Below are 20652 nucleotides of genomic sequence, written 5' to 3'. Positions count from 1 at the left end.
AGAGGCGACATCCATTCTTTGTCGTTGATCCTTTGTATCATATCTTTCCATCACAGATACTGCAATGGCATCCTAAGGTAAGCTTTCATCCTGTATGTAGCTGACAAGAGCAGCTGTGCTTCTAATGTGCATCAGCCTCTCTGTGGAGTAGACAGAAAACACACCTTTGGCAAAGAAGAATGATGGGACAGTAGCGGCAATACTGAACCCAGAGCTGCTTGGCATGGCCTTGCTGTAAGTCCTTCCAAAGGTGTTAGGTAACCCCTACTAACAGGGCTGCGCATTAACCTGCAGCCCAGCAATTGTCTAGGTGTTCATGACTGCCAAGGGAAGCTGCCTTGGAAATACCAGCGTATGATAGACTGAGCTGTCTGCACCCTCCTGCCCATTTTGGCACCAGCTTCTTCCAGATGACAGCTGGGAAGTAATTAGCAAACTACCACATTCTTCAAAATACAGAAGGACCTCTCTCTGTCGACATATAAAGGCGCAACCGCTCGATGTCAGGATACAAGTGCTTCCCCCTGAACTATGTGAAAAACGATCAACTGTTTCTGCAGGTTCAGCCTAAATCTTTTCATTTTGAGCTGAATGCTAATAATTTAAAGGCCGATGTAGCTCTAATAAAAATGAGTGTAACATGAGTAAATGAATCTATCCCCACTGTCAAAACACCAAAATACAGCATGGATACCTCCAAGTAATAGTTTCATAAAGTGGTAATCGAGGTGTGATCTAGCTTCTAAAACTAAATAAGAACAATGCAAGTGTGGCCCAATAAAGCATTATACATATTAAAGTAAGCAACACATTTGTTTAATTTTACAAGAATAGTAATCGCCCACCTTGTCTAATGCGCATATTAGCATAGCATGGAAACACAGTTGCTATTAATCACGTTAATTAAAGCTTTGTGGCTAAACTCTGTTAATGTCATTAGTAACACCTGTGTTTAAAACTACTCTTTTGCTGTATGTTTTTACTTTATGGACATACTCATAGTTTATGGAGCACCTCTTCAACCTGAGCCTGAGGTTAGGAAGAGTCCCACAGCTCTGGAAAACCTCCTGTGTTGTACCAGTGCCAAAGACTTCACGCCCCAAGGACCTCAACAGCTACAGGCCGGTGGCTCTGACATCCCACCTGATGAAGACCCTGGAGCGGTTGGTCCTGGCTCAGCTTCGGCGCCTAATAAGCTCATCACTGGACCCACTTCAGTTTGCCTACCAGCCTGGCATTGGAGCGGATGATGCCGTCATTCACCTCCTACATCGTTCCCTCGCTCACCTGGAGACCGCTGGAAGCACTGTGAGAATCATGTTCTTTGATTTCTCCAGTGCCTTCAACACCATTCTTCCCTCGGTTCTAAAGGACAAGCTGGTGAACTCTGGAGTGGACCATCACCTCACTACCTGGATCCTGGACTACCTCACCGACCGACCACAGTATGTGAGGACTCAGGGCTGTGTGTCGGACAGGGTCGTCTGCAGTACGGGGGCCCCACAGGGAACGGTTCTGGCTCCGTTCCTCTTCACCATCTACACTGCAGACTTCTCCCACAATTCCACCCAGTGCTTCCTGCAGAAGTTCTCTGATGACTCTGCAATAGTCGGCCTCATCACTGATGGGGACGACAAGGAGTACAGAGGACTGACTCAAGACTTTGTGGACTGGTGCCAGCTGAACTACCTCCAGATCAACGCCAGTAAAACCAAGGAACTGGTGGTAGACTTCCGCAGGCACAAGCATTCTCCACAGCAACCACTGAACATCCAAGGTATGGACATTGAGGCTGTGGACAGCTACAGGTACCTTGGTGTTCATCTGAACAATAGACTGGACTGGACTCATAATTCAGACGCCCTCTACAGGAAAGGGCAGAGCAGGCTGTACCTGCTGCGGAGACTCCGGTCGTTTGGAGTGGAGGGCCCACTCCTGAAGAAATTCTATGACTCTGTTGTGGCTTCTGCTATCTTTTATGGCGTGGTCTGCTGGGGCGGCAGCATCTCTGCTGGGGACAGGAAGAGACTGAACAGGGTGATCCGAAGGGCCAGCTCTGTTCTAGGATGCCCTCTGGACCCAGTGGAGGTGGTGAGTGACAGGAGAACGGCGGCTAAGCTGTCATCCCTGATGGACAACATCTCCCACCCCATGCAGCAGACTGTGACAGCACTGAGCAGCTCCTTCAGTGGGAGACTGCGGCACCCACGGTGTGGGACGGAGAGATTTCGCAGGTCTTTCCTCCCCACTGCTGTCAGACTCCATAATAAAGACTTTAACTGATCAAGCACACACATCCATACATATGCAATAATACTAAGTGCAATAATCCTTTCTGTCATCGTTGTATTTTTACTCAGTTGTATATAGTATTTGTATTTGTATTCTATTTTTATCTTATTGTATATTTATTTTATTTTATTCTACTGTATATAGTATTTTATTTTATTCTATTCTGTACAGTTGTGTACTGTATTTATTCTTATTGTATTCTAATTTTTGCCTCATAACTTTTGCACTGTCCACTTCCTGCTGTGACAAAACAAATTTCCCACGTGTGGGACTAATAAAGGTTATCTTATCTTATCTTATCTTATCTTATTTTAATGTCTTGTTTTACTCTAGGTATATGCTACAACTTGTTCATTCAGAGAATGCTACACACAGTTTAAACTGCACTCTAAGCCTCTTGTATTGTTTACAATGGTGTCATTCCGGTTATACCTTAGAAGTGTGCGTTTCCACTAACATGGCTAACTTGGAATGTAACACAAACTAACAGCCATCATCAATTTTATTTGTTCAACTGTGATAGTCTTGGTATGACAAATAAAAATGGCTGCCATAGAAAGGACATGCTGCTAATACTTGAAATGCCTTCAGGTTACAACAGTTCCTGTTTCTGAAAATGTGTTAAAGGTAAGCGTGTTATCATTCTGGCAAGGATTTGTTTTTGTAAGAATATTGGATTTTTATTTCTTCCTTGGCTCATACTTGACGCAGTGACTCGGGTTTTCTTGGCCTGTGTTAACCACGTTAGCAATATTGATCATAAAATAAAAGTGTAACTGGAAAGCATTAGCATGTGTTTTCATTAGCATCAGTGTCTTGATAAGTGTTATCTTGGTCAGATATTTGTTAGACAAGAACGTGATGGGAAAGCTTAAAAAGGCATATTACAAATGTTGAGACTGCCTGTTCAATAATAATAACAATAACAATAATAATAATAATAATGATGATGATGATAATGATAAAAAATAATAATTTAGATTTTTGTGGCAGTCAAATTGAAACAGCAGAACATTTACTTTAAGTGTAGTTTTGCAAAATGGTCACTAGAGAGCAGCAAAATATCACTGAATCCTAGTTAGAAAATAGTTGAAACTGTATGTTTCTGTTTTTAGGCTCCATGCCTGTATCACTTGTATTTTAAAAGAAAAACAAATATCCTCAGAACAGCAGCATATTTACCTGAACACAAACAAGCAAACTCTAAATCACTCCCAGACTGGTTTTCATGTGTGTTTCCTTTTGGTAGGACACAAATAAGAAAGTTTTATTTATTTGATATCTATCCTGAGGCATTTGATCCTCAATAATCTAAAGTTCAAAATAAAACACCTGCACACACAACCGGAGGCACTGTTATGATAGTCTTGTCATGTCGGCACAGTGCAGTATTGTAGATGCTATTGTCCAAAAATACTATTGATAGAAATTCAGAAATAGGTACAGAGGGTGTAATAAAACACAGGCAAACATAAATTAAAATAAAGCATATATGGCAAAGACTTTTCAATTCTAAAGAGATTAAAAGGGGAAATTTGGTAGGACCACCTTTGTTTTTAAACACAGCCTGAACTCTCTCAAGTAGTCTTCAGGAATAGTCCTCCAGGCTTCCTGAAGGACGCACAAAGCTCTTCTTTGGATGTTGGCTGCCTTTTGTTCTGTTCTCTGTCCAGATGATCCCACACTGCTTCAGTAATGTCGATGTCCCGCCACTGAGGAGGCCAATTCATGACTGAGGGAGTTCCATTGTTTGTTTACTGTCCAGGTAGGCTTTCACTGCACTGGCCGTGTGTCTCTGCTGACTTCTCCAGTCCACTCCATAAGAGTGATGCCACTGATTTTCAGTCTAGTTTTTGTGTATTTTGGCATACCTGAGCCTTTTGTCTCTGTTTCCATTTGTTAGGAATGGCTATATGATGGTCACTCTTCCACTGAGAGTGGAATCAACATTTCATTTGATCTGAGGTCACATTACAAGTCTTTGATGTAGACAGTTTCTTTCACCTGCCACTTCTTATTTTGTCTTCCACCCATCAAGTTTCCTCAGATTTTTTTTTAAATCTACACTGCAATCCATGTCAAAATATGCCAAGTTTTCTGGCTAATAGTTCTCTGGGAATCTGGGAATTTTATGGCTGTCGAATTTTCTATTCAGCTAAAGAAATGGGAAAAAAAATAAAATAAAAACAGAAATTCCAGAGAGGCCGATAGTAACAAAGTGCCTAAAGATACAATTTAAAATCGGTTCTTTGCTGTGTTCATCCATTGCATTAGGTACCCTTTTTGTGCTTGAATGACTCAGGCAGTGTTAAGTGTCTTAATAAATACACTTGACCTGAAAATGGTGAGGTAAAAAAAACTTCACAAAGCCTGGAGAACTATTGCTGAAGACCACTTTAAAAATGAATTAGAAAATCTGGCTCCTTGGAAGCAAAATATAAAAAAAATGAGGGGTAGTTCAAAAGTTTAATACAGTCCTATATTTGCACAGGTACAGTGTGATCTATAGCCCTTGTGTAGTCACATGTTGCAGTGAATTCTGCAGTCTCTTGATGGAGGCAAGTGTTCTATATATCACCGGCCTGGTAATAAAGGGGTTATTCTTGCCCTTGGCTAATATACGCTAATATATGCCATATTCATATGGCATATATTAGCAGAACCAAGTTTCAGCTTCTTTTTGGCAGGCACCTGCTAGTGTTACTGATTTCAGAAAAGCTGAAACACATCACATATTTCTCACAGTTTCAGTTGCAGATCTTCCAAGAAAGTTAAAGAAAATGATCAAAGACATCTATTTACGTTACATAGCAAAATCCATTCAAAGTGTTGTACAGACAAACTAATTAAAAATGTGAGAGTAAGTTAGTATAATGTAATAAAACTGTGAGAGAAGGAGATTGCATTAAAATTTTCATTTAAAAACAAATCTTTGATATTACAGTTATAATTCGTGGAATTATAATTTTAGGGTAAAAAAAACCCCTCTATAATACTAAAGAGAGAAACCCAATAATTTTCTCATGTAGGTGTCACAGGTTGCCTTATTTCGACAATTCTTATAATATGTAATACGTGTAATTCCTATAATGTACACTAGGTGGTGGTATCGCACTGACTATTCGCCTCTTATCAATGAGCTCTGTGATTAACTGATATCAAATTTAATCTGTGCGATATATCAGCTCATGAGCTTATGTAGAAGCTCATAAACAGATCTGTGTAATCGCACCAAATTCATTCTGCTTTGGTGAAGCGCGCAGATGATTTTCAAAATATCTGTTTTACATTTTTCCATTGACCTAAACGCAGCAGCCGGGCCATTCCTGTATGCTTGCTTTTGCAAAAGAAGCTGCAGTCAGTCAATGCCCCAATAAAAGCATAATATGCAAATCATGTGGTGACATATGGGAAAGGATTTGTGCTCGAGGGCTTATGCGAAAAGCAGGTGAAAAAATGTGAAAGAAAAAATATTTAAAAGTTATGGTGCCTGTTGGAGTGCTACCCTGGCTATGGAGCAGTGGGTATAACGCTGGACATTATGGGAGCTTCGGAGAAGAGATGATTTATGCTGCGCTTGGTGGGTTTGCAGTGGCAATTTTGAACACTGAGATTTGAAATTTGCAATCACCGGGGCGTTGGTGGTGATAGAGTAAAGCTAACGGGAGAGACACGGAGAGAGAGGGAGAGGGGAGAAAGGAGAGAGGGAGAGGGGAGCAGATACTTGGTAACGCATCACAGCAGGACAGGCAATCGAGTCTAAAGGCGCCCAGCCAGCGACGGACACGGACGAGGAAGGTAGGACAATATGATAATGACATGATCACACAGTTATGAGTTTGTGGACACAAAGCAGAAATGGAGTGATGACTGCAACAGGGGAGAGCTTTCCACATAATCAATAATGTTTTGCGTGATCTGCTCTAGCACTTCACTCACCATGTGCCGCAATTTGCGACTTTTTTATGCTCACATATGTCTCTGACTTCGGCATTTGGTGAGGCAGTGCGTTTTCAATTTCCGCACAAAGAAGAGTTTTGGAACTACTTGCCTGGTGATGCAATTAATGTTTTAATGTGGTCAAATTTTACAGAAATGTTGGACATTAACCAGCACCTGCACTTCATTCAAGTTGGGTCGTTTTCTGGAATGCCTCCGTCCAACTGTTGCTGCTGTATCTTCTTGTTACGTTATTTTGTCAGAGTAACTAAAGAGTCCGTACATGTGAGGTAGGGTGCATTCTTGCGCAGAGGTGTCAGGTGTACGGTGTTATCTCAGGTAGCCCTGGCGACTCTAGAGGTGCCTGCTGGGAAGCGCCCCGGTGCCCACTTACTTATTCATGTGTCACCTGAACACCGCTGCGACGCAACGCTTACTTAGAACTTTTATATATATAAATGCGTGTGTGTGGATTTGCTTCATAAATAGGTGATGCTGCAGCTTTGCATAGTAGCGCCTGTGTACTTGAGGTTGTTATGAAGCTGAATGACATCTTTATATGCTTGCCTCTAGCAAAGTGAAATATGTGACTATGAGGAAAGAGTAGCCCAATCAAGTTCTTTCAAACTGTAAACCTGATAAAGTGGACAGAAATCCACTTTATATGTGTTTTCATGTATTTATTTATGTGAGCAAGCTTCTTACCAAAGCAGTAATGAATCACTTGCGATCAAGGCTAATATAGTAATATCTTTTTGCCTTAAACAGTATAATTCAGATTAAACATTGTAACCAGCAGCTGCAATTTTAATCGGGATTAATTAATTAAACAGTCACCAAGATTTTTGTGCCTCTGAGAACTGAAAGAGTGTCACTACTTTTATTGTAATCCACTGCAAGATCATTTTGGCCTTGGTAATCCCATATTCTGGCTTAATACTGTAAGTGCAAATATAATTGTTATGCTATTGTGACTTTGGTTATAATGTTAAAATATACCATAAAAACTATATTTGCTTGTTTCATAAGCCTTTAAAACGATTGTTAGAACGTGACCTTCTGTTCAAAGAATCTCATGTTTTATATTCTGCGTGTGATAAACTGAAGAGAAACTATTTCAGTGTTTCATGCATTATGTGGGGAAAGCACGCATTTGACAGTTGCCCTTTCTGAGTCACTGTCATTCTTTAAGTTCAAAAATAGGAGAAAAAAATAGTGAAACGGAGAGTCCATATCTGACAGACGCCTTGACTGACAGCCTCAAATGAAACCCAATATGAGGGATAGAGGAATGAATTGCAGATATGGTGACTGTACTGGACTGTTGTATGAGGTCTCAGGCAGGAAGCAGAGCAGAGGATAAAGACAAGAAAAAGCTGTAGTACTGTAAAGTTTAAGAAAGGTAAACTTGCGTAAGAGGAAAAAGTGGGAAGATAATGAAGAGTGTGGAAAAGTGATAGATATTAAAATGAGGCAAGTCATTTTGTTCTGTGGTGTTGGCATAATTGCTGCAGCTCAGCTAATCTGTGGAAATTGTGAGTGGAACCATTGGGAAAGGGCTGCTGTTAATTATCAGGTGTAAAAGCATCTGAACAGGCTGTGTACCTGCTCTTGAGTGACAAAGAAGTGATGGCTGAGTTGGTACTAGTTATTGGTATGTTTGTTTATTTTGAATTAATAGATTTCTAGAAGTCAGAATTGAGTTTAACAGATTTTTTTAAATTGTCATCTATGTACAGTGCACATGTATATTAAACACAGCGCTCTCCATATGACAGCTTTCAGCACAAAGCTCACAGATGAAAGGTTTCCGGCCTTTTGACTTTCAGTTTTAATAACTACACCACATTCCCTATGATTATAGCCATTGCATGTTTCCCACTTTTCCAATTTCTGCACCAGCCTCTCTCCTGGTCCAACTACGTGTGGTCATTAAATCAGCCAAGGCAGTCGGGCAGAACTGAAGAAAACAGGCTGGAGAAGAGGAGAGGGAAGAGGAGACGATTTAGCTCAGCCAGTTGTTTTACAGGTGCTGCCATCCGTACGGATGTGAACACAGTGAAGGAGATGGCTAAAAGAGTTGGTTGTAAACCCAACAATCCACAATAATCCTGTTCTGGTCTATTGCTACTAATCCTTGTATTGATTCTTTATTGTGTAAGTGTGAAACCATTATGAAGGAATTTAGAAATTGAAATTTCCCTACGGAGAAGACTGAAGCTTTTTATTCATTGTAGTGAAAACACTGGGGATTCATATCTAAGCCAGTAGCATTTACCATATTGAAATGCGTTCTCCCCTGGAAATAAACCATGCCATGTAAAACAAACAAAACAGCAATTTAATGGCAGCTCTGTGACAAATCCTTGTTGTTGGTATTTATGCCTGGAATACTGCCCTGAAGTCGGAGTGGAACAGAATGAAAGATGATGGAGGGGGAGGAGAGACAGGGAGGGCGAGGAAAGATGGGAGGCAGGACTCGTTGAGGTGAATGGTTGGGATGCAAAGGTCATCTGTGTCGGAGAGGAGCTGCTAAATGTTGTGTTTTAATCTTTCAAACAGAATAGACAGTCAAGTGCAGGCAGAGTAGCATGACTGTATCCTAACAGAGACAGAGACAAAAGGAGATGAATGAGTCTCTACAGGCTATCGGCTGCCCTGTGACACAGCTGTCTGTGTTTATGTTGTCTGATATACACTCGGGCCTCTGCTGGGACAGCGTTACCAAGCTCATCGCGGCGCATGAAGGCCAAGTGGAGAAAGAGCCTGGTGACAATACAGGCGTTTTATGACTGACATGAAAATTTGGGAAGGAAGCAATCAGTTCAGATTATGAGGGAGTTAAATTTGTTTAGCGTCACAGAATCTGAGCGTGAAAGAAAGAAAAATCACAGGTTAGCCCTGAATTGAGGGAAATTTAGTGTATATTGAAATATTTCTCTGATTATGGTATAAAAAGAAGGGAAAGAATTTAAAAGAGCTGTTTTAGGGTATCTACTGTATGGCTGACAGGAGTGGAGATAAAAAACATTGTGATCGAGTAAAATGAAAGTGGAGTTGAGAACAACAAGGACGTGACAGTATATGGATCTTGGCTTTTTAGCAGTAGATGGATGAGAGGAAAAAGTCACCTAGTATATCATTATGTTCACACCACATACTTATACCACATAAAAGCCTAAAATAAGAGCATTAAGATTGCGTTGTCACTGTGCACTTAGGAAAAAGGAGATGACAGGAGGAGATACAGCTGTCTGACTCTGCCGTGGTGTTTTAAATGAAAGTCTTATGAGACAACGAGCTGTAATGTTTATCTTTTTTCCCCACACAAAAGCCCATTATGATACTTTTTTTTGTGCATCATTTTGTGTTTGTTTTTCACTGCGTCGAATATGGATCTAGTCAACTGTTCTCACTTTTTCTGGGAAATTAATATTAAAGACATTCCTTCAGAACCGTTCTCGGCTTTCATAGCGTACATACATCATCATCATTTATCATCCACGCTTAAGCATTCAATCACCTAAACATTTAAAAGACTTGTATATCCACAAATGTGCTCCTTTACCATACTGTAATAACACATGCCTACTCTGTCACAGGTGTTGATTTTTGTCCCTGTGCTCTTTAGCCCACAGCCTCCGTGATTTCCCCAAAGTATTCAAATTTTGATTGGTTAGAGCACTGGATTTTCCAGAGCTTCATCCCAGTCTATCTTAGATGAGCTCAGAAGGCAGCAGCTTTTGTGGATCTATGTTATATGTTTTTCTCTTCTTTGCATATTAGAATTTTAGGTGTGTGTGAATGGGTGGATGACTGAACATGTAAAGCGCTTTGGGGTCCTTAGGGACTAGTAAAGCGCTATACAAATACAGGCCATTTACCATTTTTAACTCTCAGTGCATTTGTAGTTGGAGTGATACACTGTCTTTGCTAACAGTTCACTAGACTTTTAAAAATTATCCCTGAGCCCATGTAGGGATTTTCACTGCAGAACCTTTCCTCTGAGGGGCTTTTATTGGTTTTTGGCCGTAATGCTGTTATTTCATATTTGTTAACCCCTTAATTCTTTGAGTATCATATTTGATGCAGGCAGTTTTTTGTGAGTCTTGGAGACTTCTGCATCATCAGTGTGATCCCCCCCCCGAAAAACAATACATTTTTGAACAATAAAAAAATGGCAGCAAGTAAGATGCAAATTAACCGTTAAATATGGAAATTAACATTTAATTAATTTTTTTATTTACAGATTTGCGAGATAGTTCAATGAACTCTCAATTTTGTAAGAAACTTGGATTTCTGGCAATCATTTCATGGTTAGGCATTTCATTTTTTAGATTTTTCCATGTAAAATCCCTCTGGGATGGTAATTTTTTCTTATATTGAATCATCTTGTTAATTAACTGAGTTGTGAAATATTTCACCAGATGTCTCTTTTAAGCACTACACTATTTTTGCACTCTTTCCTTGCCCCTGCTCCAACATCCTTGAAACCCTGTTGTTACTGTTATTATCCTATGTAACACTGAACATGCTGAGGACAGACTCTTGGGTCACGCCAGTAAGACCATAATTGTTTTATTAGTAACTGTAATGTGATCACTGAATTTAGGAACAGCAAAACCTTATTATACATTTGAATGTGTTGCACCCAGTGCTGATGGTAACTTGCTTTTCACACGTTGTGGCGTTGGTCAACACGGGACAGGGTGTATCAATTGCACCTTTTCAAGCGTTTTGTTACAGGCTGCTGTAATGATGCGCCATTCAGTGCTCCCGTGCTGTTCTGGATAATTACCATCTCCTCAGGTTCTGTGTAAGCTGCTCCCTCTCCCCTACCGTGTTTTGCAAGGCACTACTGTCAGCCCATACAGGATCAAAGCCGATACAGGCATCTCCATTGGAAGAACAGTGTTGTCTTGGCATGTGATCTACAGTCCCCCATATCTGCTAGTGGGGAGTTAGTGATCTTTTATTGAAGGGAGGTTTCACTCCAGCTGCTTTCTCAACAAGCCAATCAGCAGGGACCAGCTTCGGCTCATCTGAGAACTGGAAGCTGCTTAGGTTATGTTTTCTCCAGTTCCTTAAGGCTTGTGGTTATTTGGAGTTTGGTGTGCATATATACAGGGAGTGCAGAATTTTTAGGCAAGTTGTATTTTTGAGGAATAATTTTATTATTGAACAACAACCATGTTCTCAATGAACCCAAAAAACTCATTAATATCAAAGCTGAATGTTTTTGGAAGTAGTTTTTAGTTTGTTTTTAGTTTTAGCTATTTTAGGGGGATATCTGTGTGTGCAGGTGACTATTACTGTGCATAACTATTAGGCAACTTAACAAAAAACAAATATATACCCATTTCAATTATTTATTTTTACCAGTGAAACCAATATAACATCTCCACATTCACAAATATACATTTCTGACATTCAAAAACAAAACAAAAACAAATCAGCGACCAATATAGCCACCTTTCTTTGCAAGGACACTCAAAAGCCTGCCATCCATGGATTCTGTCAGTGTTTTGATCTGTTCACCATCAACATTGCGTGCAGCAGCAACCACAGCCTCCCAGACACTGTTCAGAGAGGTGTACTGTTTTCCCTCCTTGTAAATCTCACATTTGATGATGGACCACAGGTTCTCAATGGGGTTCAGATCAGGTGAACAAGGAGGCCATGTCATTAGTTTTTCTTCTTTTATACCCTTTCTTGCCAGCCACGCTGTGGAGTACTTGGACGCGTGTGATGGAGCATTGTTCTGCATGAAAATCATGTTTTTCTTGAAGGATGCAGACTTCTTCCTGTACCACTGCTTGAAGAAGGGGTCTTCCAGAAACTGGCAGTAGGACTGGGAGTTGAGCTTGACTCCATCCTCAACCCGAAAAGGCCCCACAAGCTCATCTTTGATGATACCAGCCCAAACCAGTACTCCACCTCCACCTTGCTGGCGTCGGACTGGAGCTCTCTGCCCTTTACCAATCCAGCCACGGGCCCATCCATCTGGCCCATCAAGACTCACTCTCATTTCATCAGTCCATAAAACCTTAGAAAAACCAGTCTTGAGATATTTCTTGGCCCAGTCTTGACGTTTCAGCTTGTGTGTTTTGTTCAGTGGTGGTCGTCTTTCAGCCTTTCTTACCTTGGCCATGTCTCTGAGTATTGCACACCTTGTGCTTTTGGGCACTCCAGTGATGTTGCAGCTCTGAAATATGGCCAAACTGGTGGCAAGTGGCATCTTGGCAGCTGCACGCTTGACTTTTCTCAGTTCATGGGCAGTTATTTTGCGCCTTGGTTTTTCCACACGCTTCTTGCGACTCTGTTGACTATTTTGAATGAAACGCTTGATTGTTCGATGATCACGCTTCAGAAGCTTTGCAATTTTGAGACTGCTGCATCCCTCTGCAAGATATCTCACTATTTTTGACTTTTCTGAGCCTGTCAAGTCCTTCTTTTGACCCATTTTGCCAAAGGAAAGGAAGTTGCCTAATAATTATGCACACCTGATATAGGGTGTTGATGTCATTAGACCACACCCCTTCTCATTACAGAGATGCACATCACCTAATATGCTTAATTGGTAGTAGGCTTTCGAGCCTATACAGCTTGGAGTAAGACAACATGCATGAAGAGGATGATGTGGACAAAATACTCATTTGCCTAATAATTCTGCACTCCCTGTATGAATGACAACTCACATGGTTATTAGAAGACTGGGCTTAGGTCACTGTCATAAAAACAATAAAACAGAAATATTTTAAAAAATCAGTCAAAAACCTGATTAAAAGTAAAAAATTACATTTTTATTCAGTAAGCAAATAATAAACAGTATTCACATTTTTATTCTCAAATTTGAGCCGGCACACCCGGACTTCTCTGAGAAGTATGAAACTAATCAAGCATAACATTTAACCACTAAAGCTAGTTTGTTCTGTTCTGGACTGAAAGTACACAACTGTAATTTAGCATCTTAATAAAAAAAATAACACCTTTTAATTTTCAAAATGTTATTTTATAAAACAGTAAATCTGAAAATTCTGAGCATTAAAAATATAATTTTAATTTAAATGCTTGCTCACACTGGTGGATTTAACCATTACAGAAGCATAAAAAGTGATTTTGATTATTACCAATGCTGTTAGGTACTTTGCTGGACATGTGTTGTTTTCCAGGATATAGTATCTCAGTGGCTATTGGCTTGATTTTCTCCAAACTTTGACGAAACCAGTTCACTCATAATCAGGGATCTGTGCCAGTTTGATTACAATTTCTACTCAGAAAGCACTGCATGCCCTGCAGTCCAAATGGCATCCTGTTTACACTGCACTCTTGTCATGTAAGTGAGGTTTGCTGACTAAGGGTTTCAGAAAGTCATGTCATATTGGAGATGAAGAGATCAGGAGGGCGGGAAGGAAGACATTACTCAGCTCATCAGAGCGGTGCTGCCCCTCCCTCCTCCCTGACAAAGCCAAATGTCTGCTAATCTGTCTGTGATCACTGTGCTAATGAGTGATGGCTTTTTTATGAGCACCAAGGGCAAGCCGAAATCACTCATTGATTTGCTGTAATAACCCAGATTTGGCTGCCTGCTGAGGTCCAACACTCTCCCCTGAAAACGGTGCCTTTGAGATTAAAGCAAGTCAGACACAATTGCCATGTAATCAATAATATTGAGTGGTGTAAGCCAGGAGACACCATGTGGGAAGGCAAGCCTCTTTGGACAGAACACACTGGGTTCAGACATTACTCTTAACTTTATGGTGCCTTAAAGGTATATCACTGTCAGATAAACTGTGGGGTTGTAAACCATTACACAGACATGGATCACCGCTATCCTAAACTTTACCACCACGACGTGTATAAAAATGTTTCCCTAAATATTAAACAGACAGTAAGTGGACTATTGGACTTAAATTGTGGTGTGCGTAAGTGTGAGAAACTTGTGATCCAACATTTACAGGTAAAGATAAGCTCCTTTAACCACAACAAGCAAGTCTCAAGAACAGCCCAAGGTTCTCCTTTTGAAGTGTAGTTTCGATGAGATGTACTTACCCACAAATAAAAAGAGCACGGCCCTTAAAAATATGTATTTGTTGTGTTGCTGATCTATATTTTAGTAGATATGATTTCTTCCAAAGCTTAGCACAGCGGTCCTCAAACATTTTCTGGACTACCCCACTTCAGAATCGAGTTGCGTGGTAAATCAGAAAAATGTAGAAAACACTAATAGCAGAAAAATGTGATGACTAAAAAGTGAAAAACATGGAAAAGACAGGTAGAAAAAACAGAAATGGGAGAAAGATGAACAGTAGCTCTGACAGAAACTGGGGAGCTGGTGGTGAAGGATTGATATATGGTGACAGTATTACCAGTGGAGTGGGACGGTGCTGGAGAAGGACCCAGGTTAGTTTGAGGACCACCTCCTGCTGAGTCATGTCCTCTGCAGTTTAATTGGCACATTTTGAGTTCAGTTTTTAAAAACTTGTTTAATATTAAAAACAAATATATTCTTTAAATCTGTGTCTTTGATTATACAAAGTTGTTTTTTTTGTTTGTGGACACATATTACTTGAACATGCTTAGAAATATTCTCCAGTTTCGCTTTTGTACATCGTTTATACAAAGTCTGCTATCAAAGAATTGGTTTTAAGTTTGGAGTGTGTAAGACACGTGGCCATGGTTAGTGTTCCCGTGGAGCTATGCCGAGTTTGATTGCAACCCTTCACCTTCCCACACTCCCCTACTGTGAAGTGATTGCAGTGATACATACTGTATGCATGTTGAACTGCACATGTTCACACAATAGGCTGAGTTAAATACTTAACGAATCTAATTACCATTTCATTTTCATTAATGTTTCAAGCTGCACTACAACCTAACAAGAGTGGTTGGGAATATGTTGTATTTCAGACTAATTGGCTTGTGTGATAAGATCACATTATGTGATTAGATCTTTGAAAAACTGATACGTTCTCAGAAACTTAAAATTAATCCATTAAAAAAACACAGTTGATTTGTGGAAGCGGCCATGTTGCCCTGCCATCTTGAATACAGTATACATTTATTTATGCTTCTTTTTGCTACATTTATAATATAATGTGTTTCAAAACAAGCATTAAACCAGTCAATCAAACTGCAAACCTACACAAGCATTGCTGAAATGATTTTTTACTGAGTTTTCACTTTCCTTCTTTTTGTTACGTGTCCAAAGCTTGGATGCAGCATTTTTCGTTGGAACACAATGCTTCAGTTGTGCAGTCGGCTAGTGTTTGACTTTTCCTTCATGATGTTTCCATGTTACAGACTGGACAGGTTAGACTCAACACACATGGTGTTACAACAACATACATAATACACATAGTGTGACTACACACAGTAATATGTTTTAAAGGGGAAAAAAAATCACAGAATTAACAAACATGGGGCTTAAGTTCTAAACGCTGGTTTTGACTTATTTTTGATTCATTTCTCATCCTTATGTGTTGTCAGATAAAAACAAAACATGTAAAATCATCCTATTTCTGATGCCTACAGTTTAATGAGGGAGATTGTCCATGTATATTCGAAAGTAACTTTATTGCTTTGACCACAGACATGTTGTCCATCATATGTAAACATGTGTAATATGTCTGTAATAATCTATAAAATTTTCAAGGTTTGGAAGCCAAAAGGCAAAATGTATCAAAACCACATTAATCTAAAAGAATCACACCGCAGATACTGTAGACGCTGAGGGGCAGGCAGAGGTGTGAACATCAGACAGAGAGTCAAATCTTCTTCTAACAATGAGGCCAATACTGTCATAACTATGTGAGATCATAAATGGCCATAATTCACGATGGAAAGAGAAAGTGAAAACGGATCTGGCTTCTGGCATCTGCTGCTGCATAATTCTCTCACAGCTGGATGAATGACGAGAGCCCCGCAAGGTGCAGGAGCAGCTGAGTGTACCTCAGCACATGCTGACAGCAGTATGTCAGTTACAGTGTATTCGTTTGATGGTTCACTAACTGTCTTGTGGCTCATATGTTGGTATAAAAATAGGAGTAATCAGTGGCTGATGCAGACCGTCATCTTAATTTCTGAACAGGAATTTTGAAAAATAGATAAAAGTTTCGAAATACTGCATTATTATAAATGTTGTTACTGTTGTGAGTGCAGCTAATCATTAAAACTTTATCACGCTTCCTAAACCAAAACCAGTGTGTGGAACAGGAACTCTGGTGCCCCGTAGCTGTTATCTGCTCTCCCTGGGGAGCACACTACCCAAAAGGTTCTAATAATTAGTTCCAACTTGCATATCAAGGCTCATCATTGGCATTACGTGCTATGACATGGGGACTCAACAACAGTCTTTACAGTGCAAAAAGCATGCAGGCTCCAGGAACAGGAACATAACCAAGATTATCCTTGTTGTTTTTGAGGATTATGCGCCACGAGTTTGTCCCCTAGGGTCAGACTGTTATCATAGAGTCATAGCATGTCCTGAAGGGTCTGAGGTAAAAAAAAAAAATTCTGGAACCAACCTGAGCTGTGGTGCATCACACTGTTCCAGTGTGTTTATGTGTAAATTTCTTTGGCTGGACCAACGCAGTCGTTGCTCATTACCAAGCCTACTCATCGGATTTAGCTCGCGGCAACTTTTGTCTCTTCACAGAAATTAAAATTAAGTAGAAGGGCCACAGCTTTGACAGGAAGCATTCTTAGCATAGACTGGAGAACTAGAAACAGTGTGCTCCTGCAGAAGATCAGTGCATAAAAGTTGCCAAATTTAAATAATGCAGTTTTTTACTTTTTACTGAATTTTTAGAGTTAAGTTATTATGAATAACTTTCAAGTTTGTCATTTGCTCAAAGCAGTACTTAGCAGCTGGTTACTTTGCTTATGCCTCAGGCAGGCCGTGATAGGAGCCTGGAGTGATAGGCACAATCCAGGTTACACACATAGATAAAACAGGAGGCAGGTCGATGTGTGAGATTCCCTCGTCCTCCAGCTACAGCATTGTCCATCTGCAACTTTTGGGGGAATGCATGTTTGTGAGAATGTTTAATAACGAATCCACCTGCATCCAGGTCACAGCAGCGATGCTGATGCAGTAAGACTTTTTTTAATTTTCCATGGCTGCTCCCGACGCTTTCAGATCTAATGTGTCAGTCTCGACCAGTATCCGTCAGTCATATTCACCCATTTGTCATCTCAGAAATGTCCGTTAGCATTTGGAGGATGGCTGAGTAAGGGTCTGGATTATATGTGTGTGTGCGTGTGTGTGTGTTTGTGTGTGTGCAGGTAATGGACTGAGGGATCTGTTTCAGACAGCAATGTAAATATCCACCATTAATATGTAGGACAGGGTAAATAAAAATGATTTATATTGCACAACAGATATTTAGTACAGCTGTATTGTATTTAACAAGTTTGACACATTGTGTCAAATACCAATTAAGACCAGTAACAATATTTGCTGATTCAAATATGTGATATTCTGATATACTATTAACCGCCATTTTTTCTATCGGACATGTGAAACATAAACGGATTTCCCTAATAATTTTTATGTGTAGTTATTTACTTGACTGTAGAGTTTATAAATACTTTCGTGAGGGGTCATGAGTTTCTTGTTCACACTCTCTGCTTGGATCAGTTAGTTGTTGTGTTCCTGCTATTCTACACCTGTGTTACCAACAGGGAAGTTGCAGAGTGCCCTCTGGTGGACAAATTCTCCCACATTAAGATGGTTGAAGGGTGTTTCTTCCATCTCAATCAAATTTTAATTTATCAGCCTTTATAAATAATGACACTGATGTGTTTTGTTTTCAGTTACTGTTTGGTTACATTTATCTAGTTCGGTTGTCATAGGAAACCCCCTTTCACAGCATTAAAGGACTTCTGTCCTACATGGGGAAATTTGTTGCAGTGAAGAATTGCCCAGTGTGTTCAGATGTGGCAGTAAGGGGTCTTGTCTAAATGTCAGTATTTGGCGAATTCAAAACAAAACTCCCCTGAAAGCCAGGTGTTCAGGGTCCCAGAGAGATAAATTCATGTGAATAAAAGAGGGGGGAAGGAAAGGATGAAGGGATGAGGTAAAACAAATAATAGTGACAGCCATACAGACTGCATTGTTACAGGAATTGAAATAAAAATAATGCCGAGGAAACTAGAATCCAAATGAAAACAAATGTGCCTATTGAAAGGGACACACATGCATAGCTAAAATAAAGACATATACACATACAAATACACTCACACACATATTTATACAATAAGCAATGACAGCCTATTCTTTACTTGAAATTTCTTTCTCACTCACCTGTAAATTTTAGCTGCCTTGCTGGAATTGAATCCACTGCATACAGAACACCTTTAACGGCACCACAGCAGTATTTAAATTGTATATCCATGCTTCTTACGCTGGTGTCTCTTTAATCATTTGCCATTCTTCGCTATTAGATACGTGAAGGAAAAGCAGCCCTATATTTGCACCATTTTTACTGTGAGCAATGGCACAGTGGGCTTCAGGAAGGAGGAGGATTTGGAAAGATAACACTCAAAAATTAAGTTGTCACCAAATGAGTTTGCCTACCTGTGAGGCCCTGCTGAAACAAGGCACGGCATATGGACATAGAAGTACATTTCAAAATACTTGGCTTAACATAAAGTTTAACATACAAAACGAATGTTCAGAAGTGCTCAGTGTGTCCCCTGCACTGCATATGTCCATACGATAGTCAAACTCGCCCCATAGTTTTGCGAGCATGTCTGGAGACACTGCAGCCGCTGCTGTTGTTATGCTACCTACTGTACCAGCAACCACATGAAACTCACGAAAACTGTCTTTCTAACAGTACGTGCGGTGATCGTTACTGGTGAATTAAAGGACTTTGAAATGAGTTGATTGTTTGTGATATACCCTGTGCTTGTGTTGGGGTATTATATGGCCAGAGAGCTCCAGCAATACTTGTAGTGTACAGGACAGCTGTATTATTTGACACACACATTTCAGCTTGTGGGCTTCACCAGGTTCACCATAAAACATACTGCAGACACCATTTGAAATAGGACAAGTATAATGAAAAAAAAAGCTAAAGCACCAGTCATATAATTCAAATACATTACACCCACATGCCATTTACATACAGCCATATGGGTTCAAGCTATTCATTGTCCTGAAGCAGTCCAATAATAATAATTATAAACATGTAAGTGGTAACTTAAATTGGAGCAGTATGTATATATATACATATAAAAAATTAAAAGCCATTAAGAACTTCTGGCTCAATTCATCTGGAAATAAACAATGAAAATTGGGCTTAACCCAAGAAAATGCTTGTAAAATTGAGGATGAAATGTTGTTTTTCATTGATATATTGAGGATCAGGCCTAGTTTTGGTAAACAAAATGATCTGTCTGTATTCTGTGTTTGTCTTTTATCAGGTGCAGGTGATGTCGAGGAGTGTGGGTTTAGGTGGCAGGATGGCAGTCGCCAAGCTCCTCCTTGCCTTCCTCTTTCTCCACTCTTTCTGTGAAGGTAAGTCCTGGCTGCGAAGAATAAGGATCTGTAAATCCACAGACTAGACTTTCATTTTGTCGAGTGTTGGTTATTAGGGAAAGGTCTTTATGCTGCATATTTTATACAGTTACCATAAATCCCTGCAGTAGTGGATGCATTTCAGTTTGATTTATGACCGTGGATAAAAAGTAGCAAATTGTGGTTTTAGTTGGCAGCTATTTTTGTGAATATGTAGAACAGTGTGAATTTGAAACTGAATAACTGAAAAGGTTTTAAATCAGTCAAACTTCCCAGAATAAAAGGCTTTAAAAAATTTATGTGGTGTCAACATTTAACTGCAGATCTACCTTTGTTAGTCAAATAAGGTATCACAAATAACTATGGGTTTTCTAGTATCTTTATCAGTTACTAGGCAAAACAGGAAGATGCTAGTTTATGTTAATTAGGTTGATAGCAGGAGTAGTTGTCCTGCTTCCTTCTCTGTTTCCTGCGCTAAATGATGCTTTCCCACACTTTTTTCCTGGCCTGTGCACCTTTCAATCCTATTTCCCATTTTTTTCTCATTATCATTCCTTCGCTCACGCTTTCCTTCTCTACTCTCCCCCACTGTCTCTTGCATAATGTCTCACATTATTAGTGTTAAGCCATAAGCACCACCAAGAAAAAAATGTCTGGTTTGCTTCCTTGCTGAGTATGAAGGCTTTTGGGGGGGGGCAGATAAAGCAAGGGAGAGCTCAGCTGTTGTGGAACGTCATGGTAACTGTCTCTCAGTGACAGGCAGGAGACACCTCCAATCACACGCAGCGCTGAAACAGCATGGAAAGTTATTAAGCGATTGTCACAACCTCTTTCCATCAAGCGCAATGAGTTTATCAAGATCTTCTTTCTCTGGAGTCCTCCAGTCTCTCACTTCG

At 40.0% G+C, this 20652-nt stretch overlaps 1 protein-coding gene across 1 annotated transcript in view; it reads left to right on the top strand.

Annotated features, from left to right (window-relative positions):
- Nucleotides 1-5624: 5624 nt before the first annotated feature.
- cdh23 (cadherin-related 23) overlaps nucleotides 5625-20652 on the top strand; it is a 200091-nt gene continuing 185063 nt past the window's right edge. Inside the window, exons 1-2 of the mRNA XM_080868676.1 lie at nucleotides 5625-6090; nucleotides 19663-19756. Of these exons, the coding sequence (XP_080724802.1) occupies nucleotides 19672-19756 (85 nt within the window). The 5' untranslated portion in view covers nucleotides 5625-6090; nucleotides 19663-19671. The remainder of the gene's footprint in view (nucleotides 6091-19662; nucleotides 19757-20652) is intronic.

The sequence above is a fragment of the Rhamphochromis sp. 'chilingali' genome (genome assembly GCF_963969265.1).
Source record: "Rhamphochromis sp. 'chilingali' genome assembly, chromosome: 20".
In the NCBI taxonomy this organism is placed as follows: Eukaryota; Metazoa; Chordata; class Actinopteri; order Cichliformes; family Cichlidae; genus Rhamphochromis; species Rhamphochromis sp. 'chilingali'.
Note: the sequence above shows the minus strand (reverse complement) of the source record. Positions and strands in the feature narration are given on the sequence as shown.